Source organism: Cupressus sempervirens, chromosome 10 (assembly GCF_028749045.1).
Source record: "Cupressus sempervirens isolate cs-2001-9-10 chromosome 10, ASM2874904v1, whole genome shotgun sequence".
Classification (NCBI taxonomy): domain Eukaryota; kingdom Viridiplantae; phylum Streptophyta; class Pinopsida; order Cupressales; family Cupressaceae; genus Cupressus; species Cupressus sempervirens.
Window position 1 is genome coordinate 91,214,558 of NC_143127.1, and position 25,208 is coordinate 91,239,765.

The window sequence follows — 25,208 nt, forward strand, 5'->3', positions numbered from 1 at the left end:
ATTTTCTTAATTCCACATTGGTTGTGAGTGAAACTCCAGCCCAAAACTCCTTTAAAAGATCTCCTTCAGCATCAAATAAAATACAATAAAAGGAGTTGATCACAGCCCAAAGTTAAAGGAAGACAAGGAGTGATAGACAATTTGGGAAGGAGGTAAAAGCAAGGAAAAGAAGGAGCTGCTAAAAAGTGATCAGATTTGCCCAAAACTGAGATAAGTTGCAGCCACAGCCATTATCAACGTGGCCAGCAGTGAAGGTCTGAAATTCAAAAGGTGCCAATAGAAATTGCTTCAAACAAGAAGAAATCCTAACACTGCCAAAAGAAAAGGCAAATGTGAAGAGAGGGGATTTGCATACTCTAAATCTGGAAACCATCAAGGAGCTGCAATTTTGCAACGAAAAAGTCAGAGACTACAACAGCAAGTGATAGAGGTGTCTGAGAGTCAAATTTAAATTACACAAAAGTCAGACAATATCCAAGCATTGGAAACAGTTGTAAGTTGTTATTTTCAGAATTAAGTCTGAAAACTCTCCAAGAAATTTAATTTTTATGGAAAAATCAGAGAAAATTCTAAACAGTTTTTCTTCATCCCAAATGCAATGCAGGGTTTGGAGGACCATTTTGGCAAACGAGTCACTTGGTTTGAAAGAAAAATCACCCAGTTAAAGCATGTTTCAGACTTGTCTTCAAAAATCAGATTTACGTCTTATTGTTAAAGGGATTGTTTTTTCAATTTTAATCCTTAAACCTTCATTGGAACATGCTCTAGACAATTAATATGATGATTTTCTGAAGTCTAAGTCACTAGTCCCGAGAATGTAGGGATGTCTTCAGACTTATTCTCAGAATTTGTCTCAAAATCCAGTCTGATCCTAAGACTTATTCCCCATTGTCAAGCTTCAATGCATGTTTGAAGTGATGTTTAGCTAAGTAGTGCATTGATTTCCAAGTTTTTGGACATGTTGCAGGTTTGTCCTCGAAAAAATCAGAGTTTGTGCATTAATGAAAAGGTCTGATCCTTGCATTTTTAAGTCTAAAAAAAGCCGATTTAATCATGAATTTGACATCCTAACAATCTGATTGTAACTATTTGCCAACCATGTCTTCAGACGTGTCCTCATAAAATTTCTTACATTCATGACTTTAAAAATCTGATTTTTCAAGGTTTGTAGCAGTAAAGGGACTATTCTGTGCTCTTAAATTGGTTAGTCTGAAGACTAAGCCTTCAGGCTGAGCTTTCGGACTTTGTTTTCAGAACTTGGTAAGTTCAAAGTCATCAGACTTCAAAATTATGATTTTTCTAAGTTTGTAGCAGAAAAGGGACTATTTTGTGCTCTTAATTGGTTAGTCTGCAGACTAAGTCCTCAAACTTAGCTTCCAGACTGTCTTCAGAACTTGTTGACTTTAAAAATCTGATTTTCTTGCAAATTTAAGGCATCTAAAGGATAAGTAACTGATTTTGGTATTTCCCTTAGACTCTGTTCAAATCCACATTTCATTTCTCCGAAGTCTTTGAATAGGATTTGAGGATTAAATCAAAAGTTTTTATGGTCTGAAATTGGTTCCCTATTTAAGTCCCTTAAACTATACTGACTTTGACTTTTGAGCAGGGATATGGCAGGTGGCAAAGGGATAGCAGCAAAGACAGCGTTGATAAAGAAGTTATCAGAGGGGTTCTATCCTGAGTCCCCAATGGTCTCCAAGTGAAAGATTATGGTTACAACATGGAACACCTAGACATGAGGAGAATGAAGCAAAGGATGTTCGGAACAAAGGCCTATTTACCTCCAAACATGGCAGATAGCATAATGAGGAGTGACCTCTACCATGCACCTGGATTTCCCTCTAACATTCAATGCAATGAGTTTCTAGTGGAATCTGCAAAGAATTAAGATTCAGAGACCAGGATAATCAAAGCTAAAGGAAGGGTGTTGGCATTCCTAGTAGATGAGGTGGTGAAAGAGACCTTTGGGATTCCATATAATCCAAAAATGCAAATAAGGACTAAGGAAGAAGCTCAAGCATTGTATGAGAAGAAACCAGGGGCATGCATGGACATCATCAACAAGAATTGGATTAACAAATAAGAAAGCATCATTCCAAATTACCTAGGAAGCTTGTAAGTGAGGACATCAAAGATGATCACAGTGAAATGACTTTCATGTAGAACACAATCATGAGAACACCCGAAATGGCTTTCTTTGAGACTTGGATGTTTTAGTTCATTGAGAAAATATTAGCAAGAAATGTTATGATGAACTGGGTCAGGATGATCAGTGACACTCTGCATACCCAATTAACAAACTTAGAAAAAGCAAGGACATTTTAGATGAGTTCTTATGTGATCTATCTACTAGCAAGAAACATTAAGTATTCAAGTCTTATATGCAAAGGCATGATAGGAAATGATAAGGGACAATTCAAGGTGTATAGTTGTCGTCCTGAGTTACAACTGCGTGGAAGAGCAAGTTATAGCAAAGTTAATAATATTTTCACCATGAACATCAAACGCACACTCGAAGGTGGACTATAGAGGAGGTTATCTAAGGACACCATGACATTGATTGAATAGTATGGATATTGATACATCCAGTTTCCCACTTTCAATTACATCGAGATCCAAGGATTTTCTTCATAACCTTACAAGCTTCCTAAGCATCTTGCAGATAAGATGGGCTTGCTGGAGGTGGTCAAACAATTGTCAAAGGCTGATTATATGCAGAAGGAGAAGCATTAACAAGGAAAGCCTTCCTCTATCACATTGGGGAAGATGCTTGAGACATGTTCTTCACTACAAGGAGCAGAGACAATCAATATGAAAATATAGTTCTACAAACTTGGGGCATACAAGGCAAGGAAGGAGTTTAATTCATTCCAGAAAATCCACAATAATAAAGGAAGGAGATACAAATATAAGATAGAAAATGATATGCTACGAAGAATCAAGTAAGAAAGTTCGAGCGTTGCAGAAGGATATGCTATGGATGATGAAGGAATTTAAAAATGTGAAAAAGAATCCTGATTCGGTGAAGCGGGAATCGTGGTGTACGGACTGTAAAGAGGAGGGCCACACAAAGGGCTCCTACCCGAGAAAAGAATTTTGCGATACCTACCAAATTGCAGGACATTCCACCAAGGAATGCCCGTTCAATATGAAGTCAAAGGGACATCAACAAGTGCTATTGACGCAAGAAGTATCCGCCGGAGCAGGAATGAACACAAACAATGATGCAACCTTAGGAGGGTATCAGAACAATAACCAGCGCAGATGAGGTGGCAATAATAACAAAAACAACAATGGAGGCCGAAGTCAGATACAATACGACTCAAGTGGACAGCCGATGATACAATGTCATGCATGCAACCTCTGGGGGCACTTCGCCAGATATTGTACCACGAAGGAGACACTGCAGCTATTATGCAGATGGTGTGGCCCGAGAGACCATGAGGATTCGAAATGCCCGAAGCAGGGGGTGAACTTGTTAAGCATCAAAACATGTGATGAGGAAACACTAGCCATTACGTGTGAGCAAGCAAAGAAGGCAAAGTACCCTGATGCAAAGGAAGAAAAGAAGAGGTTCCAGCAAGCACACACGGAGTTGGAAAAACAAATGGAAACAGAGAAATTACAAACAAAAGACTCTATCGGCACCTCGAGCAGAAACCTGGCAAAACAAAACATGATAAGGCAAGTAATGCAAATAGAAGTTCCTATAAAATTAAAGGACCTTTTTACAATGCCTCAACTACGAACAGTGATATTTGAACATGACACCACTTTCGAAAGCAATTAATGAAACAAGAAAGGATGGCAGTGGAACAACTGCAACAAACCCAATGCTACTGGCACTCACTACAGGGAGACATCCGGCAGTAGTAGAGATGGGTATCCTGGGAACAGTACTCACGGACACAATCATCGATGGAGAGTCAGGAGTAAACATACTACCGGAGGATATATGGAGAAAGTTGGGACAACCTACGTTGTGGCCACCTACATTTCAATTACTCACTACAGATCAACACGGGATTAAGCCTTTAGGGACCCTGATGGCACAGCTTGTAACCATCGAAACGCAACCATTCTTATTAGATTTCGTGGTTATTCCGTTAAAAAGAAAAGGATATGACACCATCCTCAGACGGGGCTGGCTAGTGCAGGCAAAGGTGAAACATGATTAGAAGCGAAATACCCTATCCATGGAAGGCGGAGGCCGGAGATTTATAATCCACCTGCAGACACAAATGGTAGGCGAGGAGGCAATGTTGTCAAATTCCGAAGGCGAAGGCGAAGGTGACGATGAGGGAAAGAAGAGAATGGAACCTGATGAAGAGAGAGTATTAAGACTTGAAGTGTTGTGAGGTTTTCACACCATCGCCCCAAAATTTTGGGGACCCCCTTTTTTTCAGTGGCCTTAGCAATTTTTCGGTCTAGAGGTTTTGAATTTGAAAATTTCACACCTTGGACGCCTTCAGGCCAAGAGGGATTTGCTTTGATGTGATTTCTTTTTTCATCCGGTGTTCACTTGATTTTTCGGAATGTGTAATTTTATCCTTAAGCCAAACAAATTTCAAAAGCAACATTTCTTTGATGGCTAAAACAAATACTTGGCAAGATAAAATTGCAAATTTTTGAACTTAGACGAATTTTGGAAATTGGATACAATTGTATAAACTTGAGCATTTTCAAAATGAAATTTTTCAGATTTAATTGTTTTGGAAAATCTTTAATTTTTTTTTGGTGAAAAAGCAATTTTTTGATAGTGAAATTGAAAATGGAAAAATCAATTTTAAGTGCCAGGAAAAGGATTAATTTGGTTAGGAAAATTGAAATTGTTTGCAAAACTAAAATTGGAAAATATTGCAAAATTGCATTTATTTTGGTTGAAATATTGCCTAGAAGATTTTTAAATGTCAAAAGAAATTGGTAAATTGGAATTGAAAATTGATTTTAGCTTGCTAAATTCAATTTTAATGATATTTTAATTGCCAAAACGTTGTTAAATGAAAATTTTAGCATCTCCTAGGCTTTCCTTATTTTTATTTTGCAATTTTTGATCAAAACTGGCAATTAAATGGGCTAATTTCACTATAGGCTAGGCAATTTTAATGATGCATATAAATTTGGGCCATTAATGATTGCACTAATTTTATTTTGTTCTCCTCCAAGGCAAGTCGGCCAGCTTGGAAGGACAGTGAAATGTTGGTATAAGAGGGGCTCCCCCATCTTTCTTTTCTTCATTCCATCTTCCTCCTCATGTGTTAGGCAATTTTTTTCTAGAAGGGCAGCAATTTTGTTTGGGCGATTTTCTAAGGCAGATTTCCCTTGCTTGGCGTCATTTTTTCTTCTTCCATCTTGGGCGAATTTCTGCCTTGGGTGATTTTGGAGCAAATTCTGATTTTATCTTGCTTGGGCGAATTTTGTGGAGGTCTGATTTTCCTTCTAAGGGCTGCGATTTCACTTTCCAGCTTGGGCGATTTTGTTGGTGAATGAAATACATGATCCAAGGTCTGATTTTTTGGCAAATCTAGGCGATTTCAAGGGGCAAAATTCTGATTTTTGCTAGCGCATCATTATTTGAAAGGAGGCTTGAAATATCCGAAATCTGATCCGAACTAAAAGAGGGTCCAATTATTGGTAAAGACAAAATTAAGGCAAAATTCAATTCATTTTAGAGGTGAAGATTGTTAAAGGCGGATGCTATTCCTTGTTTTTGCTTCGTTTCGTTTCCCTTATATTCTTCTTGCATTCATGATCCACCACTTCATCATTCCATTTATAGGCTGAAGTTTGGAGATTAATAAGTGTAGATTTCATGATAGGACACTTGGCGAGGCAAAAATAAGCTAGACCACCCTAGGTTGAAGTTGGGAGATATAAGTGTTGTCCATCCTAAGATAACGAAGAGGCAAAAATAAGTGGTGGTCTCACCCCTAGGTTGAAGGTTAGAGATTGATAAGTGTAGAGATAGGACTTGGCGAAGCAAAAATAAGCTAAATTCCATCAATAGAAAGAAGGTTGGAGATTGATAAGTGTAGTCCATATCATTTAGAACGAAGGGGCAGAAATAAGTGTTTAGGATGGTAGATGTTAGTGCAAACAAGAACCCAAAGGGAACAAATACCAAAAAAGACAAGGAAGACATGATGCCTAAGACCACCTTCTTCTCGAAAGTGAAGCGAATAAGTGATACCAATATCGGTACAGTGAACATGATACAATTAAAGGGCAGATTGAAGGAAGGACAATCCCCCATGGTAGAGAAGATCTACGAGAGCGGAATTGTACACACGGCGGCTTTCCCTCCTACCTTGCCTTGTCCGGAATTGGTCATTGAGTGTGCATCCCAGTTTGATTTGCTTAGTAAGTCCATCATTTTTTATGAAGGGAACAAAGTGTTGGCCAACATCAGCAGAGAAGTGGTCGAAGAAGCATTTAATATTCCCCAATATAAAGGCATGACAGTGGTAATGATGGATCAAGCAGCTAAGTTATTCCAGGATAACCAGGAGGCTTACTTCATTTGTCTAAAGCAGAATTGGCTACACAAGGGCAAGAAGGGAGTCACCAGGTTATCAAGGCTCACGAAGTCAAATTTCAAACCAGAGTACGGCAATCTCATTATGCTTCTCAATCGAATCATGGGCTTAGCTCAAGGTATGCAATTCGAACACTAGATGTACTTATTTGTTGATGAAATTGAAAATACAAAGAGAAAATTTGATTGGGCTAGGATTATAAGTGAGAACTTAGAGTTGCAACTTAGGACGCTGCAAAATCAAAAGCAATTCTACATGGGGTCCTATCTTTTCTATCTGATTGCGAGACTATATGAAAATCCTGGACTTAAGGCCTTAGGAGTGATTGGCAATGGGTCGGGGCAATGTTTGGTGCATGAGTGTTATCCACAGCTTCATTTGCACAACACCAAAGACTATAAGATGTTTTATAACGCGTTTTCCATGAAGACTATAAGAATATTACAAGGGACACCTGCTAAGAGGCTCTCAACGGAAGCAGAAATAAAAGTTTTAAAAGTATGGGATTTGGTTCATCCAATTTTCGCAATTCACATATATTAGAGTAGCAGGAAGTACAGTCTGTCCCAAGAGACTTCCAAGGTACCCACCCGACAAGGTAGTTTTGATGGAGTTGGCTAGGCAACTTGAGCATTATGACAAAATGATGAAACTTAAAGGTGAGACAGGGATTACCTTCTCATTTGGAATAGGCAATGATACTTGCCCCAATCCTGTCGCCTTTCCAGCTGCAAAGAAAGAATTAGAATGATATCATCTAGGATGGTATAGAGCAAGACAAGAATTCAATCCTAATGGTCTTATCAAGGCATCTCACGGAAATACATTCAAACATGTTCCCACTATAGAAGATTTATGGGCCAATGCACGGGATGACTTTCATGTGAGAAAGCTAGCTTTCTCAAGGTTGTCAATGAACATGATGAGGGCAATTCCTTGATATTCCCGATCAACTGGAAGATGATGAAAATGTGCTAAGAGGAGATTACGATACAGTGGATCAAACGGAGTTGAATCCAATGGATTGGGATGATCATCAGGATCCTTCCTTGAAGGCAGTTACAAGGACAGTTGATCTACACACTGAGTCGTGGTACAATGGGAAGTTAAGGAAATTACAAAGTCAGAGGGTGCACCTTACTTATGAGAAGATGAAACCGAAGGAAAGTCTAGCGGAGTCAATCGGACAGAAAGGTGAGGGCAATAGCCAGCAACAGAGAATAGTTAAAAGCAAGAAGAGAAGTTTGGAGGTTGAGAAAAGTAAAGAACATCAGGAACCTCCAGCAAAGAAACAAAATGCAGCACCATCAAGGGAAAGCATAATTGAGGCCAAAAGCCAAGAAGTTAATACAAGTGAACAAGGGGCCACGGTAGAGGTGAGCTCTAATTCATAATCAAGTGGTTACAGTGACAATACTGAGTACTCTCCTCTCTTGGAGAACCAACACAGAGATGATGTGACAGTCACTAGTGAAGAAGATAGGCTAATTGATATTGAAGAAATAAGCCAGGCGCCTAAGGCCGTTGGTAATGCTTTGCTAGTCGAACCGAATCCAAATTTGGGGAGATGCATTGCACCGCTATGGTTAAGGCAAATGCTTATGCCAAGAGGTGAGGTAGTGATTGCCCGAACAGTTGAAGACATCCAGGGGTTAGTGGAAAAAGGTGATAGCGAGAACTAGAAAAAAATTGCAAAAACAGTGGCAAAGGTAATCAGGAGCGACAATGATGGTCACCAAAAAGTTCAAATTGTTATACCAACGGTTAGCAAGGCAATGGATGAGATTGTAGCTCAGGAATATGAGATAGTTGAGCATAACTTAGGAAGAATCACAGATGACATGGAATGTGAGGAGATTCAGAAAGGCATGGTTTCAATTAGAGAAAGGTTGAGGAAGGCAAACGAGAGGATTGTGAAGTTGGAGGCCGAAAAAAAATATTGGAGAGATTGCCAGCCTATCCAACAGTTGCACTAGGCAGCCCTTCCTCAAGATAGTGGGAGCAACACAGAAGAGATATTGGCTCAGTTACACGAAGTCAGGGATTGGATCCATGATACAATCCAAGATGGCGAAATTTCTTGCCTTCCTTTGTCTCGACATTTAGGTCATTAGTGGTTATTAGAGATAAATTCAGAACATTTGAAGGTGAGTGGAAGGATTTCCTTCCAGTCAAGGACTTAGCCATTCCCAAGCTATAGGAATTTATTGAGCTACCGGAGAAATATTTGGAAACAGCCAAGTTGGTAGATGAAGGAGGATTGAGTACGGTGGAGTCTTGGTTTGTTGCCTTGACCATTAGATTGAGAGTGCTTGAAGAAATACAGAACGAAATTGCACAGCATAGCCCAGGCGGTGACACTTCCATTTCAACCATGATGAGCAATGTTGGGGTTGCGCTTGATTTTGAAGATATCAGAGAAGAGAACATTAATGAGACAGAGTTTGGATCAAGATTGGATGAGTTGGGGAAGGTTGCCATCAAGAAGAAGCATTTGGGCCCCTTGCCTCCTTCAATGCCTTTATCGGATATGCGAAAGAATACGAGAAGGATCATGAGAAAACACTACAAGCAGCGAGCAACATGATGAATTCAGCTGAGCTCAAGATGAAATATACACTTTGCCCTCCCATGAAGGAAGTCAACGACAAGCTAGCCAAGTTCATTGCTTTAGCTAAAAAGATGAAAGAAAGGGGTAGCACTATATTAGATCATTTGATGTAAGCCCAAGTGACAAATTCTCCTTCTTCTTGGGTAGGATAGGTGTTTGATTCTGATTGGCTACCATTTTGGTGCCTTCTCATTGGTTGCCACTTTTCCATTTTTTCATTGGTCCATTGATGAGGTGGCATCTTCTCATTAGCTGATGGGGTGGCAACCCTAATTAGGGTTTCTAGGATCCAATCTGAATCGTTGATTTTGCCTCTTAATCTCTACCGTTGGTTGTAATTTTGGCCTCTAAATAAGGCCATTTGCTCTCATTTGTAAAGGGTTGAAGAAAATTGTTGCTAAGATAATACCAAAATCGCTTCTCTTTATCATTGTTGTGACTTGCATGGTGATTAAGAACATTTTATGTTATTGCATGGTTTCTACTTCCAATAGTTAAAGTTAGGTTTCCTTTGAAGCTGTTAAAGTAGATTTTATTTTGAGAAAGTTGTTAAGTAAGAGTAAGAGTAGATGGATAGTTGCATAGTGATATTAGTGGATGTTTGATAGGGCTCTACAAACTAGGCCACTAGCATCCTAGCGGCTCGTTAGGAAGCCTTGTGTGGTAATCTAGTCTTTTTCCCTTGAATCATTGCATCTATGGAGGTAGAGCCACTGGTTAGCTTTCATTAGATTCGATCCCCATCCATTTGCTAATCTTTCTATTCATAAGAGTAGGAGTAGAGCAGTGAGTAGTTTAGTATTTGGAGTTTTGAGGAAGGAAGTTAGGAGAAGCATCATTGGTAGACACACCACCCATCATCATCACCATCAACATTATCTAGCACTCGTATATTTTACAAACCAATCATCATCGCCATCATCCCAAAACCCAAGTCATCCTTGAATGAACAACGTAAGGCTGCCTGCATGATTACCAGCAAATCACATCGATAACTGAGTTAGTATTCACAGGTGTAAGGAACATTGGAGTTTTCCTCATGTCTTCATTAGTATTAACTTTTCAAGAGAGGGATTGAGTGTTTGATATTCCATGTCAAGTATTCAATCACTATATGTTATGTAGTGGTACAAAACTGACATCAACAGGAAGGAGGGTCTAACAATGATGACTTGGACTCAATGAACGGCCTACTCCTTTGGCAGATGGAGAACTACGAGCTCTTTCGGAGTTGTAATATACGAAGGTAATAAAAGAGAGGGAAATGAATGTCCAAAGGAATACAAAGAAGCAAAAGAAGCAAAGGCGGATACAGCTGAAGCTGAAGGAAAGAACATATCGTATGGCCAGTACAAGAGGAAAAACATTTCGTACGAACCCAGCAAAAGGAAAGATTCCACCGTATGGTACACGGTGAACTGACCGCGCAGAAAGAAAAGGTTACACCGCACCACGAAATTAGTAGAAAGGTGCCGACAGCAAGGAAAACACATCGTAACAAAAAGGAAGGGCTTAATAAAAACTTCAACAGTACGGAGTGAAGGTTCTAGAATCAAGAATACAGTTATTAACGGCAAGGAGTGGCAACCGACATAATTCAAGGCACCAAGTTTTATAACCACGATCAAAAACAAGCCAGGAGATATGGAAAGCCTTAGGGAAAGAGTGTATAATTTAAATAAACTTGATAACTGACGACTACAAGTACAATGGGCCACAAAGGTTACACAGAACAGGTATAAGGCACAACATGACAAGCACTTGAAGTTGAACAGATTTCAACCAGGCCAATTAGTTTTGAAGTATAATGGGAGGAATGAAATCATACCAAGAAAATTCAAAGCAAAATGGGTAGGACCATACAAGATACGCGAAGTTGGCGATAATAGAGCAATCAAATTATGGACGCTCGACGGGAAGGAAGTAGCCGATGCAGTGAATGGGTCGAAGCTAAAAGTCTATCATGAGAAAAATAATGTGCCTCGACGAACAAACACTTCAGAAATAGTATAAAAAGGAATAAAAACCAGTAATGTATATATGTAAGATGAGTAGATGTAAAAAATGTATAAAGTTAAACATTAGTAAATATAAAAGAAAATTATAATATAAAGCAAGCTTAAGGCTATATAAGGTACCGTGCAGACATGGAAGACTGGAGATAACCATACCGTACAGTTGCAATAAATCATATGCATGAGTGCAAGAGGAGATTGAGCCACCATACAGACACCAAGGAGAAAGACGGCAACAGGGAGATATAGCAAACTGTATCATACGGCCGTACAATATGAAGGAAGCATGACCAACAAAAGATGCATAACACCTTACGATCCTAGGAGTGTTTTGAACAGCTTTGAAAGGACACCGTACAGCTATTAGTTGGAGGAAGATATCACTGTACGGCTCGTGCAATCTCAAGAAGGATACCATTCATAGAAGCAATCACCGTACAACGGTATGGACAAGAGGAGAACACTATTAGAAACACAATGTACAGTGGAGAAAATAGCGTCATACGGCCGGAAAGGTTGTAGGAGGGGCTCGTAAGCACACCGTACGGTCAAAGGAATACAGAATGCATGAAGATTGAGGAGGGGACCGTACGGCGAAGAATAAAGTGAGGGACCATTACGAAAAACTCCAGAGAAGAAAGTAAAAACCGTACGGCTATCAGTAGTGAAGATCATCGTACGGCCTTTAAGAGTAGAACGGTGGCTTCAAGAGGGAACCAGAGACAACCATACAACCCAATAGGAGATATATTAGACCACCATGTGACTTTTTGAAATGCGGAGCATAGGAAGTCGAAAAGGGAACATGTGCTAGATGCATAGTACAATCAAGAAGGTTGATTGAAGGAAGTGACCATACGGCCATATGACAACAGGAAGGTACAGAAAGAACAACAATAACACCGTACGGCATGCACATCTCACATTGGGTACCGTATGGCAAGCAAAAACGAAGCCAGTCAAAGCATAAAATAGTAATGTACAGCCAACACAATCAAGGAAACAAGGCTATAACTATAGCATACCAAAGTATGGCACGAAGGCTCTAAAATAAAATAAAAACGATGACAAATCAAAACAATTTACAATGAATAACGTATGATACTGAAGGGAAGGGAATGACATAAACAGGTAGTAAAACACAAGCGATTGCCAAAAATAGTATGGGATCAAAAGAAAATCACAAAAATGGTGTGTTCCATGGACTTCTGTGTGGGTTTAAGGGTGCTAGAGTGCGCCTGGGGTAGAGCCCCAGGACCTCGCAAGGACGCTGCCCCTTGACCCCACCCCCGGTCAGTTCAGTTATCAATTGTGGGAAGTGTGACCAATTGATGAGACCTGGAGCTGCTGCAGACATAGAGTGTCTGTATGTCAAAGGTGGAGAGAGCACTAGAGCAAGCCTTTCGAGAGGGGTGCTACGCTTTGAGGCACTCAGAGTAGATGTTGGACGTGAGGCTGTCTTGGTAGATGCATAGAGAGCTCAGAAGGAGCTAACCATCCAGTTGGAGGCAGTAGAGCGACACTCGGCTCAGTGTACCCAGGGGTTGGAAGCAAAGAACGCAACACGGATGACTATCAAGGTCAAATTGACTAGGGAGACAGTATTGTGTTAGCAGAGGCTATAGATGCAACGTGTTTTTGGAGACCAGTTTGGTGCAGGCACAAGAGGAATGTGAATGTGATGTGACGGAAAAAGATCTATTTTGTTTTGTTAATTTGTCTCGGTAATTTTGTGATTGTCGTCCGGAGCCGACTTTTCCTTTTGGGGGGGATGATGTTGTCGGTAAATTCTATATTGTAGCCGACGGGTATAATTGTATCTGAAAGGGCGCGTGACAGTTGAGTCACCCTTCAAGAAAGTATATGTACACCGTTTGGAAGGGACTATTGATCATTATCATGGTAATCATCATAATCATTATTATAAGCATTGTACTTGGAGTGCATATTATGTATATGAATAAAGTATCTATTCTGTGTTATATTTTACTGTACTATATATGATAAGTATCCTTTTACCCTGTACAGTAAACAAACTATTGGGCAAATCTAGATGAATATGCTATAAAGAGAAAGATGTGGTTTAGGATAGCATTGAATTGCATACAGAAAGTGTAACATCTTCACCATTCCTAATCAAGTTAAGGATGATGGAAATCATATTCATTCCCATTATGAACATGAAAAGGGCAAACCACTCCAACCACCTATTGGTCACAAATCGAGGAGCTTACAGATTTGGGCATCTTGATGAGGAAGTGGTAGATAGATCAAGAGCATGGGTTGACAAGAAGATATACAAGTTAAGGAAGCAAGGTGTTACCCTCACTAATGGAAGGATATAGAGTGAGGAGTTTTCCTCAAAAGGAGATGAAATGACCATCAATACTCTGGGACCACAAATGAGAATAAAAGACAAATCTCAAACAAAAGGGATAATGTGGTAAAGGCATCGCAAGCAACAAGTGAGAGAACTATTAAAAAGGGAGTTTGGAAATAAAAGGCATAGGCCCACCACACCTACTCCCACTACCAATTCTTCATCAATAGGGGCAGTAGAAATGCAAAATAAGGAACAGAGTTCAAAACAAGGTGGAGATACATAGATTTTACCTTAGGAGGATAAAGGGGCGACTTCGTCAGCACAGTCAATCCAACACAATACAGAGATATTGTCAACATCTCCTACTGCACTACTAGTAATTGACTTGGAAGATGATATGAGACGGCCTAGTCTCAACACACGGGAGATTAATGGTGAGATCATTTCAACATTGAAGGGACTTAATGAGCAGCTAGATAATGACATGGATCAGTCCCCTGACTGGTTGAGGGAAAGTATGAAGAAATGAATAGTAGAGGAAGTACTCCCAATGGATGACACTAATACATTCTTGAACAAGATTGGTAAGGTGAAGGAATCTAAACAAGCAAAGACAATCCATATGATTACTAGACAGGCATCAAGATCTCACACTTTGCATAGGGTTGTCCTAGTTGGTGACAAGATTAGAGATGAGATCATTCCAAATAACTACAACATCACCTCATTCAACATTGGGCAAACTACTAAGAAGCAAAAAATTTAAGCATTGAGGGGTACTACAGACCCAATTTAAGAAAGGATGGATAAGCTCAAAAAGAAGATAGATGAGCTAAAATTGGAAAATGTGACATTGAAAGAGTATATAAACAGGTATATGGATCCATCAAGACATGAGAGTGCAAAACTTGTTCCATATGCCCCTACTTCTCTGGAGTCACGTAACGCTTATACTGCAATTAGAAACACCTATCAAGAGGTAAAGGAATGCGGAAGTGATATCAAGAAATCAGGCAAAGGAATTTCTTGCTAAGATGGTTCAAGCATATGAGAACACCATAGTTTTGATGAATAAAGTATTGGGATTAGAGGAAAAATGGAAAGAATTCCAGCCAATTGAAGACAAGATGATTCCTCATCTTAAGGCATTGAAAAGTATCCTTGCATTAATTCTAACTTCTAACTTCTGATTCAAGGTGTAATTGATAGAGGAAGTGCATAGGACTTTGGTCAATGGCATCTTTCACTAGCCATGAGGAAGCCTACATTCGAGCATGTACAAGTTGGTTGTCTTGTTAACGAGGGTCCCTTCCTAGAGATACATTTGAAAGTCCTTGTTACAATCAAGGAATTACTTAATCTTGAAATTGATGCTTCCAGTGAGTTGGATTTGGAGAATTTGAAAGAAAAGATGGAATCAGTCTACTTCGGAGACACGGACTCTATTGAGAAGAGTCATTTAGATAGATTTCTCTCCCTTATGATTTTCATATGTAAGTTGCCGAGGCATACTTAAGATTGGGACAGCATATTGGATACCTGCATGGAGAAGTTAGAGGTCATTGAACTACAGCATAGAAGCCTTCCCAGTATTGCCATGGATGAACTTGGTGCAATTATGGTTAAGTTCATTGAATTTGCTAGAAGGAAAAGGGAGTGCATCTCTTGGATGATGAGTTATACAATGACTACATGGCTTCCCTTTCTTGTATTGGTCCTCGAGCCATTAAATTTTCTCATTGGCTCATTTTGTGGTGCTTCACTCTCTTTGGCTATTAGTGGTTGTCCTAATTAGGATTTAAAATAGATTATATCGGGTCATTGATTCCATTTTAATCTTGGTCATTCATTGTAATTGGGGCTCCTATAGAAACCCCACTCCTCTCATTTATAAGGGCGATTGTTAGAGAATTGTTGCTTATATACAGCCAAATTTGCTCTACTATTTATTGTTTTGTTTTGCATGGTGAAGGATTGTGTTCTTTTTTGGAGTATTACATGGTGATCTACATTCCTCACTTAGAATAGATTTGATTTCAAGCATTTAGTTAGAATTTTCTTTGTGTTGTTTAGTGGGATAAGAGTAACTATAAATGCATCCTTTCTTGGCTCGATCATAAACAAAACCACTAACTGCTTACTGATTGTGAGACTTGCCTTGCATGGTCAAATGGCATTATTATGAACTTAACTTCAATCCTTACTTGCTCTTTGATTTGCATTTATAAATGAAATTTAATGAAATGGTATTGATTTGAACATCATTTGAACACATCTTAGAAGATTGTACTAGGTGAGTGGAGTCGATGACAAGGCTGGATCTAATTGAGTCCAAGGATATTCACTCTTTCTTGCATCCTTAAGTAAAAGTAGCTTAGATCTGTAGGTTTAATTTCATTGCACATTGTGAAACCATATCATTCGAAGTCGAGTTAATAAACCCTAGTGAACAATGCAAGCCCCCTCATAATACCAGCTATCACATCATTACAATTGAATTAAGTCCACCATTTGAAGGAATTTTGGAGTCATCTTGATGATTTTTTCATGCAATCTTTAGCATATGTGGTGTCTTTATTCAAGAGAGGATTCAATATTCAATGTTTCATCTTGAAACATTAAGTGTTCTATTTTGTATATTGTAAGGGTATAAAACTCACATCAACAAGTACATTTGAAATTTAAAACCCAGGTTGTACCAAAAAATGTGCAAATAAAGCTATGGAGTAGAAACTAAGATGCTTTCATAAACATGTGGGTGTGGGTTGACAAAGCTTCAAAATATAGCGGAGCTTGTAGAGAATAAATCCTTCATAAACAAACCCTCGAGTAGAGGTTTGAATTGAGGATATGTGAACTTATGCAAAACTGACAACTAGGTGTAAATAACTATTGACTTTATGCAATATTTATATGCGCATGTGAGGTTTTGGTGAATTGGAAAAGGTAAATCCGTTAAATGCATCGCCGTGGAGTACTGAAATATCAATAAATGAAGTATTGACATATAGGTCAATGACTATTGAGGTACCAAAACTGGTTGAATCAGAAATTCAAAACCAAGTTCAACTCATCTCCAATAATGCAGCACATGGTCTCAACTTGCACAGCATTAAGGCGATCCACAGTCTCATACCAACACAAAAGCCTCCGCTTCAAATTGGTAGCTCCAGAGAGAAGGAAATTGGGTTTGGTTTCATGTAGAAACTTATGCAGGTCTTTTAGTGGCTAATGCATAGAATTTCATCTATATATAAAATATTAAATTCACTGATTCGAGGCTCTCTGTTAAGAATACTTCCTACCAATAGAAGAGACTAATCTCTGCAATTGAAACTCAAATTTCATTTTATATATAAAATATCAAATTCAAATTAATGTTTCGAGGCACTACATTAATGAACACTTCGTACCAACATTCAAGAAATCACTTCGAGGAGCCTTTCTTTTGATAATCAATAGATCTTCGCTGAGGTTATGGATCACCTTCAACAAGGTTTGGGTGTGAACAAGTTCAAGTCAAATTCATAAAGATTAACCCTGAATGTCCTAGGACAAGAGGTATAGAGTGAGATTAGACTACATTCTTGTATTGGATACGCTTGTGTCACGTTTTTAAGATAAATTCTCACTATGCCCTATTAATCCCATGTCTCGCAGTAGGTGGTGCCCAATATTTGTTATTGTAGTAATTTCCACCATTTCATTTAACCCGTGATGCCTAAAGATACTTTCGCCACAAATTGCATAAGAAAAAATAATGTTTTTAAGTAGAAAGAAAAGGCAAACATTTATAAAACACAGTTCTTATATGTGCAAATCTGAATTTAATTAATTTGTAACGAAAAATGAAGAAAGAATTTGCACAGCAAAGCCGATGTAAATCTTCCCATCCAAAATTTAAACGAGAAGTACGATTTGCGCGAACAAGCATTTCACATCGGACACTATAATGAAATTGAAATGCCTACCATTGATAGAGAGATTTGATTACGCTGCCAAAATCAGTAACATTGCATAGGGGAAGGTTTTATGCGATTGTTTAAAGCAACTCTGGCAATTGTCGTGCATTTCTGTGCCTTCAAAAGCAATCTCTGAGTGGTAATTACTTGATTAATTAAGAAAGAAATCATTGTTCTCGCAGCCCAAAGTTAAAGTCACCGTAATTGTAAAAGGACCAAGAAAATAACCCTTTCCTAAGCTTACGGTCCTGTCGGAAAGCCTATGTAATTTAAATGGGATTCAATTTTTTTGATAGATCTGTAATCTATAGTTAAATGGATGTTGCTTATCTATTGGATTGTGAAAGTATTTCTTTTCTTTTCTATTATATTCTATATTTTTTTAAGATTAATGGTAGCAGTATAAAGAGTGAAAAATGTTTATCATGTTTTGTTATATACGGACATATCTAATATGTATCTTTTATGTGTAACTTATTGTAAAATGATAAGAAAAGGGAGATAGATATCAATAACCTTGAACATGGTTTTGTGTTGTTAGTTTTAGTTGATCATGGAATGTACAATCACTAACCTTATGGATGAAATCTTGGATTCCATTCCCTCTTTGATTACACAATAAGAGAATTTGATTCTAATGACCCCATTTATTCTTTTTGAGATTCATGTTGTCGTTTTTTTTATGACATCTAATAAGGCACCAGGCCTTGATGGGTTCACCGTACTATTTTTTCAAAAATGTTGGGATGTCATATGTTTTGAGTTGCTTGAGGTGCTTGAAGAATTCAAGGAAAATGTTTCCATTTTGAAGAACTTTAATACCACAAATATTGCTCTCATCCCAAAGGTTAATGATCCCTATTTTTGTTTCGTGATTTCCGCCCTATTTCTTTATGTAACACCATCTATAAGATTATCACAAAAGCTATTTATTTGTGAGTTAAGCCCATTATTCCAAAAATTATATCGACAGAACAAGGGAATTTTGTTCCTAGTCGAGAAACAACTGAGGGAGCCATAATAGCCCATGAGACCCTTCATTCCATCAAAGAACATAATATTGTGGCCTCTATTGCCAAATTAGATATGAAGAAGGTGTACAATAAACTAAATTGGTCTTTTCTTCTTCTAGTCCTTCGTCAATTTGACTTTTCTTCTAGGAGGTGTAAATGGATTAAAGCTTGCATTTCAAGTGCACATTTTTCTATTCTCATTAATGGTGCACCAGCAAGTTTATTTGCCTCTTCCCAAGGAGTTCGTCAAGGTGACCCTCTTTCTCCATTCGTGTTTATCATTATGGTAGAGGTCTTCAATAGACTTATTAACTCTTTTAATCAAAAAGGGTTATGGAAAGATATTAATATTGTGGGTACATCTTTGTCCATAACCCATTCTCTTTTTGTTGACAATACTTTACTCTTTGGATCATCTACATATCAAGAAGCACAAAGTATGAAGAAAGCCATTGATTTATATACACAAGTTTCGGGACAATGTATTAATACAACTAAATCTAAAATTTATGTTTTTAATACATCCCAACTGGTTACTCAAAGAATAATCCATCTTCTTGGTTTTCCCCTTGATCATTTGCCTTCTACTTATCTTGGTGTTCCCTTTTTTATGGGATTAAACAAACCTTCTCATTGGAAATTTGTGACTGATCGTATTAAAAATAGAACTAGTGCGTGGAAGGTTCGTTGGTTATCCCTCTCACCTAGAATTTAGCTTATCAAAATTGTTCTCTCTACCATTCCTAATTATTACTTCTCCATTCTATAAGCCCCCAAAAGTATCATCTCTCAAATTGAAACTTTAATCTACACCTTTCTTTGGTCTGACAATATGAATGGACAAAAGAAAATACCTCTAATTTCTATCCAGGCCATGTCAACCTATGTCAGAATAGGAGGTGTCGAACTTCTCAACATTATTAATAGGAATAGGGCTTTTGGTGCTAAACTTGTTTGGAAAATGTATGACAAATCCTCTGTCAAATGGTGTCACCTTTTAATGAAGGGTTCTCCCCTTATTACCATAAACACATAACAGAAATAAAGAAACAACAATAATTGCAAGAACAAAATATGGACTTCTTATTATCGCCACAGATGCGAAATTACAAAATTCAAAATTACAATATGCTAACCTGCATGGGCACCTTCATTACAGTATTTCGCAAGACAAAGCTGTGAACTATCACCTAGTGTTGTCCTAGACAATGTTCAAGCATTTCTTAAATAGACAATTTTATGCCACCCGGGAAGGTTCTAGACACTCAAACTTAATAACTAGGGCCAACAGACCCTAACAATACATATAAAGTCGACCAAATACATTTTTGACATTTATTTCATACATTTTGGTCGGCCCAACTTTGGAAGGCCATAACTCTCGAACCATTGCTCTGATTGGCTATTATAACCACTTTTCGAAAACCTCAGCTCTAGATCTACAAGCCTAAATGTATGCAATTGCCCATCCATTGAGTTTTCGAGCCTCATTCAGGCACATTTAGGCCTCAAACAGCGAGCCTAAAGTTTATATCTCAAAATTGTAAGGGTATGTGTAGGATCATGGTCAACCAAACTATGGCCTTAAGTGACAGTGAAAAACCAGCAAATCAGGGTTATGTCAACTTGACACATAATTGTAAAGTGGTTGTGGACTTTATATCAAAAAGTTGTAAGAAAGTAATATGTAAGAAATTGAATGTAGTTTCTAAACTACTAGGCCTTATCTCGAGAATAAAATATTTGATTGGTCAAAAGTTTGGATTTTAATGCAGTACTACAAAAATTTTAGGGTGAAAATAAAAAGTAGGTGTATGTCTGACCACCTTAATCAAAATCAAATGATAATATTTTCTAATATAATTATAGATATAAAAAGTAGACTCATGCCCAGATGTGACACATATTTTTGAGTATTTTTATTCCAAATAAATATTTAAATATGAATTTTCTACTAAAACTTTTTCAGAAAAAAAATCTCGTGTCTGACCACCTTAACTAATTGAAAACTTTATCAAATTAATTTGATTTGTTTTTTTCCTTATACTAGGCGAAGCACAGAATGTGACACAACTTTTGGATTTAAAAAATGTTATACCATTTGAAAGTTATAGTTATTTTTCAATCAATATGTCAATTAGCACTTTACAATCATCTTCATTGAAAATTAACTAATAAATACTTATCAAACTCAGAATTTGACAACAATTATATCGATGGAATCTCGATAGTGTTAAAAAAAACTCTTTTCGTTTCATTCAATTTCGATAAAAATAACATTGTCAGATGGCTACTGAAGTCTAAGTGTCAGCGAAACCCTTCTCAAACATGTTTTTTGGGTTGACCAAATAGGCTTGGTAAATATCGAGCCTAATCAGATACCCAAAATAAAATCAAGTATTCGATTGTAATCGAGTACCCGATATGAAATCAAGAATCTAATAACTACGAGTTTTCCAATTGAAATTCTGGAGGGAAATTTGAGAGGAAAGATTTTCCAATTGCAATTTTGGAGGGAGGGAAATTTGAGAGAAAAGAACATTTTCAATTGCAATTTTGGAGAGAAATTTGACAGGGAAACTTTAGAGGGTTATAGAGGGAAATTTATTTGGGGGAAGTGTGGACATTAATATTATTATTACATATGATTGTGATTATTATTAACTATTATTATTATATATTATTATATATAGTAATATGTATGATTATTATTATTAAATATAATATAGTTATAAATATAATTATTATTATTGTAAATAAATATAATATAGTAATATATATGATAAATATTATTATTATTAAACATATATAGTAATATTATATGATTATTATTATATATAATAATATATAGTTATTATTATTAAATCTATAATCTAGTAACATCAATAATTATTATTGTTATATAATATAATAATATATTATTATTATATTAAAATATACAATATTATATTAGTATTAAATATAATATTGTCAGTAAATGCATCGAAAGGGTTCATAGGTTAACCTATGACCCCTTTCGACGCATTTCATGACAACATATGTCCCTAGAGCCCGTAATGACCCCTTTCAACGCATTCCCAATGGGTCCCTAAGGGTCCTAGAACCAACCACATGCATCCCTAGGGGTCGTAGGGGCCCTAAGGACATATGTTGTCATGAAATGCGTCAAGAGGGGTCATAGGTTAACCTATGACCCCTCTCAACACATTAGAACCAACCACATGCGTCCCTAGGGGTTCTAGGGCCCCTACGCACATAGGTTGTCATGAAATGCATTGCTTGACGCATTAGAACTAACCACATGCGTCCCCAGGGGTCGTCGCAGGGCCCCTAGGGACATACATTGTCATGAAATGCATTGCTCAATGCATTAGAACTAACCACATGCATCCCTAGGGGTCCTAGGGCCCCTAAGGACATACATTGTCATGAAATGTGTTGAGAGGTAACCTATGACCCTCTTGACGCATTAGAACCAACCAAATGCATCCCTAGGAGCCCTAGGGCCCATAGCAACATAGGTTGTCGTGAAATGCTTTGAGAGGGGTCATAGGTTAGGTTGTCCCTAGGGGTCCTAGGGACCCTAGGGACGCATTTGGTTGATTCCAATGCATCGAATGGGGTCATAGGTGTTCCAATGCATTGAGAGGGGTCATAGGTTGTCATGAAATGCATCGTAGGTTAACCTATGACCCTCTCGACGCATTGGAACCAACCAGATGCATCCTTAGGGGCCCCAGGGACATAGGTTGTCATTAAATGCATCGAGAGGGGTCATAGGTTAACCTATGACCCCTCTCGATGCATTAGAACCAACCACATGTGTCCTTAGAGATCGTAGGGCCCCTAGAGACATAGGTTGTCATGAAATGCATCGAGAGGGGTCATAGGTTAACCTATGACCCCTCTCGATGCATTAGAACTAACCACATGCGTCCTTAAGGGTCATAGGGCCCCTAGGGACATACATTATCATGAAATACATCGAGAGCGGTCATAGGTTAACCTATGACCCCACTCGACGCATTGGAACCAACCAAATGTGTCTCCAGGGGCCCTAGGACCCCTAGGGACATATGTTTTCATGTCATGAAATGCATCGAGAGGGGTCATAGGTTAACCTATGACCCCTCTTGACGCATTGGAACCAACCAAATGTGTCCCTAGGGTTACTAGGACCCCTAGGGACATACGTTGTCATGAAATGCATCGAGAGGGGTTAACTTATGACCCCTCTCGACACATTACAACCAACCACATGCGTCCTTAGGGGTCATAGGGCCCCTAGGGACAACCTATGACCCCTCTCAACACATTAGAACCAACCACATGCGTTCCTAGGGGTTGTAGGGCCCTTAGAGACATACGTTGTCGTGAAATGCATCTTAACCTATGACCCCTCTTGACGCATTAGAACTAACCACATGCATCCTTAGGGGTCGTAAGGCCCCTAGGGACATAAGGTGTCATGAAATGCATTGAGACAGGTCATAGGTTAACCTATGACCCCTCTCAACGCACTAGAACCAACCACATGAGTCCCTAGGGGCCTTAGGGCCCCTAGAGACATAGCTTGTCATGATGTCGAGAGGAGTCATAGGTTAACCTATGACCCCTCTCGATGTATTGGAACTAACCAAATGTGTATGAAATGTGTCAAGAGGGGTCATAAGTTAACCTATGACCCCTCTCAATGCATTAGAACCAACCACATGCATCCCTAGGGGTCGTAGGGCCCCTTGTGACATACGTTGTCGTGAAATGCGTCAAGAGGAGTCATAGGTTAACCTATGACCCCTCTCAATGCATTAGAATCAACCACATGTGTCCCTAGGGGTCATAGGGCCCCTAGGGACATACGTTGTTGTGAAATGCGTCGAGAGGGGTCATAGGTTAACCTATGACCCCTCTCGATACATTGAAACTACCAAATGTGTCCCTAGGGGTCCTAGGTCACTAACCTATGACCCCTCTCGACGCATTAGAACCAACCAAATGCATCCCTAGGGGTTGTAGGGACCCTAGGGACATACGTTGTCATGAAATGCGTCGAGAATCTATGACCCCTCTCGATGCATTAGAACCAACCACATGCATCCCTAGGGGTTGTAGGGCCCCTAAGGACATACTTTATCGTGAAATGCATTGAGAGGGGTCATAGGTTAACCTATGACCCCTCTCGATGCATTGGAACCCACCACATGCGCTCCTAGAGACATAGGTTGTTATGAAATGCGTCGAGAGGGGTCATAGGTTAACCATCTCAATGCATTAGAACCAACCACATGCATCCCTACGGGTCGTGGGGCCCCTAGGGACATACATTCTCATGAAATGTGTCAAGAGGGGTCATAGGTTAACCTATGATCCCTCTTGATGCATTAGAACCAACCACATGCATCCTTGGGGGTCGTAGGGCCCTTAGGGACATACGTTGTCGTGAAATGTGTTGACTCTTGACGCATTGGAACCAATCATATGACATAGGTTGTCATGAAATGCATCGAGAGGGGTCATAGGTTAACCTATGACCCCTCTCGATGCATTGGAACCAACCAAATGCATCCCTAAGGGTCCTAGGGCCCCTAGGGACATATGTTGTCGTGAAATGCATCCCTAGGGGTCCTAGGGCCCCTAGGGACATACGTAGTCATGAAATGCATCCCTAGGGGTCCTAGGGCCCCTAGGGACATACATAGTCATGAAATGCGTTGAGAGAACCTATGACCCCTCTCAACACATTGGAACCAACCAAATGCATCCTTAGGGGCCCTAGGGACATAGGTTGTCATGAAATACGTCAAGAGGGGTCATAGGTTAAGGGCCCCTAGGGACGTAGGTTGTCATGAAATGTGTCAAGAGGGGTCATAGGTTAACCTATGACCCCTCTCAACGCATTAGAACCAACCACATGTGTTGCTAGGGGTCGTAGGCCCCTAGGGACATACGTTGTCATGAAATGCGTCGATAGGTGTCATAGGTTAACCTATGACCCCTCTTGACGCATTTTAGAACCAAGCAAATGGATCATAGGTCATAATAATAACAATAATAATATATGTTGTTATATTTAATAATAATAATAACATATATAATATATTACGTTATTATATTTAATAATAATATAGTAAAAATAAAAATATAATATTAATATATATATATATATATATTATATTTATATATAATAATAATAATAATATATATTATTATTATATTTAATATAATTATAATATATATATATATATTATTATATATTATTATATAATAATATATATTATTAATATAATTATATATAATATAATTATAATATATATTATTATTATATTTATAGATAATAATAATAATAACATATATTATTATATTTAATAATAATCACATCTATTAATAATAATAATAGGTCATAATAATATATAATACATAACAATAATCCTAAATAATATTACTCATCATACATTCCCCTTAATTCCCTCCAAAATTTTGGCATCGATATCGGATATCCAATTTATTATCGGGTATCCAATCTTAGATCGGATACCTAATTGAAATGGCATTATTTTCCCAAAATATTCCCTGTCACTGCAGACCCAACAACATTGCTTTTTGTGGGCCATTTTCACGAGTTTTGGGAAAACTCGTGTTTTGGGGCCCAAACGATCGAAATAAGTTTGATAATATATCATTAGGTGTTTGATATTGTCATCTGAATGGGGAGTAGTAATCGTTGAAAGGCTAAACACAAAAGGAA

The 25,208-nt window shown here is 38.3% G+C and overlaps 1 protein-coding gene across 2 annotated transcripts in view; it reads right to left on the reverse strand.

Moving 5' to 3' along the window:
- Positions 1-17,692, reverse strand: part of ARPC4 (binding protein) — a 170,584-nt gene extending 152,892 nt beyond the window's left edge. The window contains exon 1 of one of the 2 annotated variants that reach the window (XM_089804919.1): positions 17,460-17,692. In XM_089804919.1, the coding sequence (XP_089661045.1) occupies positions 17,460-17,462 (3 nt within the window). In that variant the 5' untranslated portion in view covers positions 17,463-17,692. The remainder of the gene's footprint in view (positions 1-17,459) is intronic. The other variant, XM_089804918.1, reaches the window with a different exon arrangement.
- Positions 17,693-25,208: the final 7,516 nt, after the last annotated feature.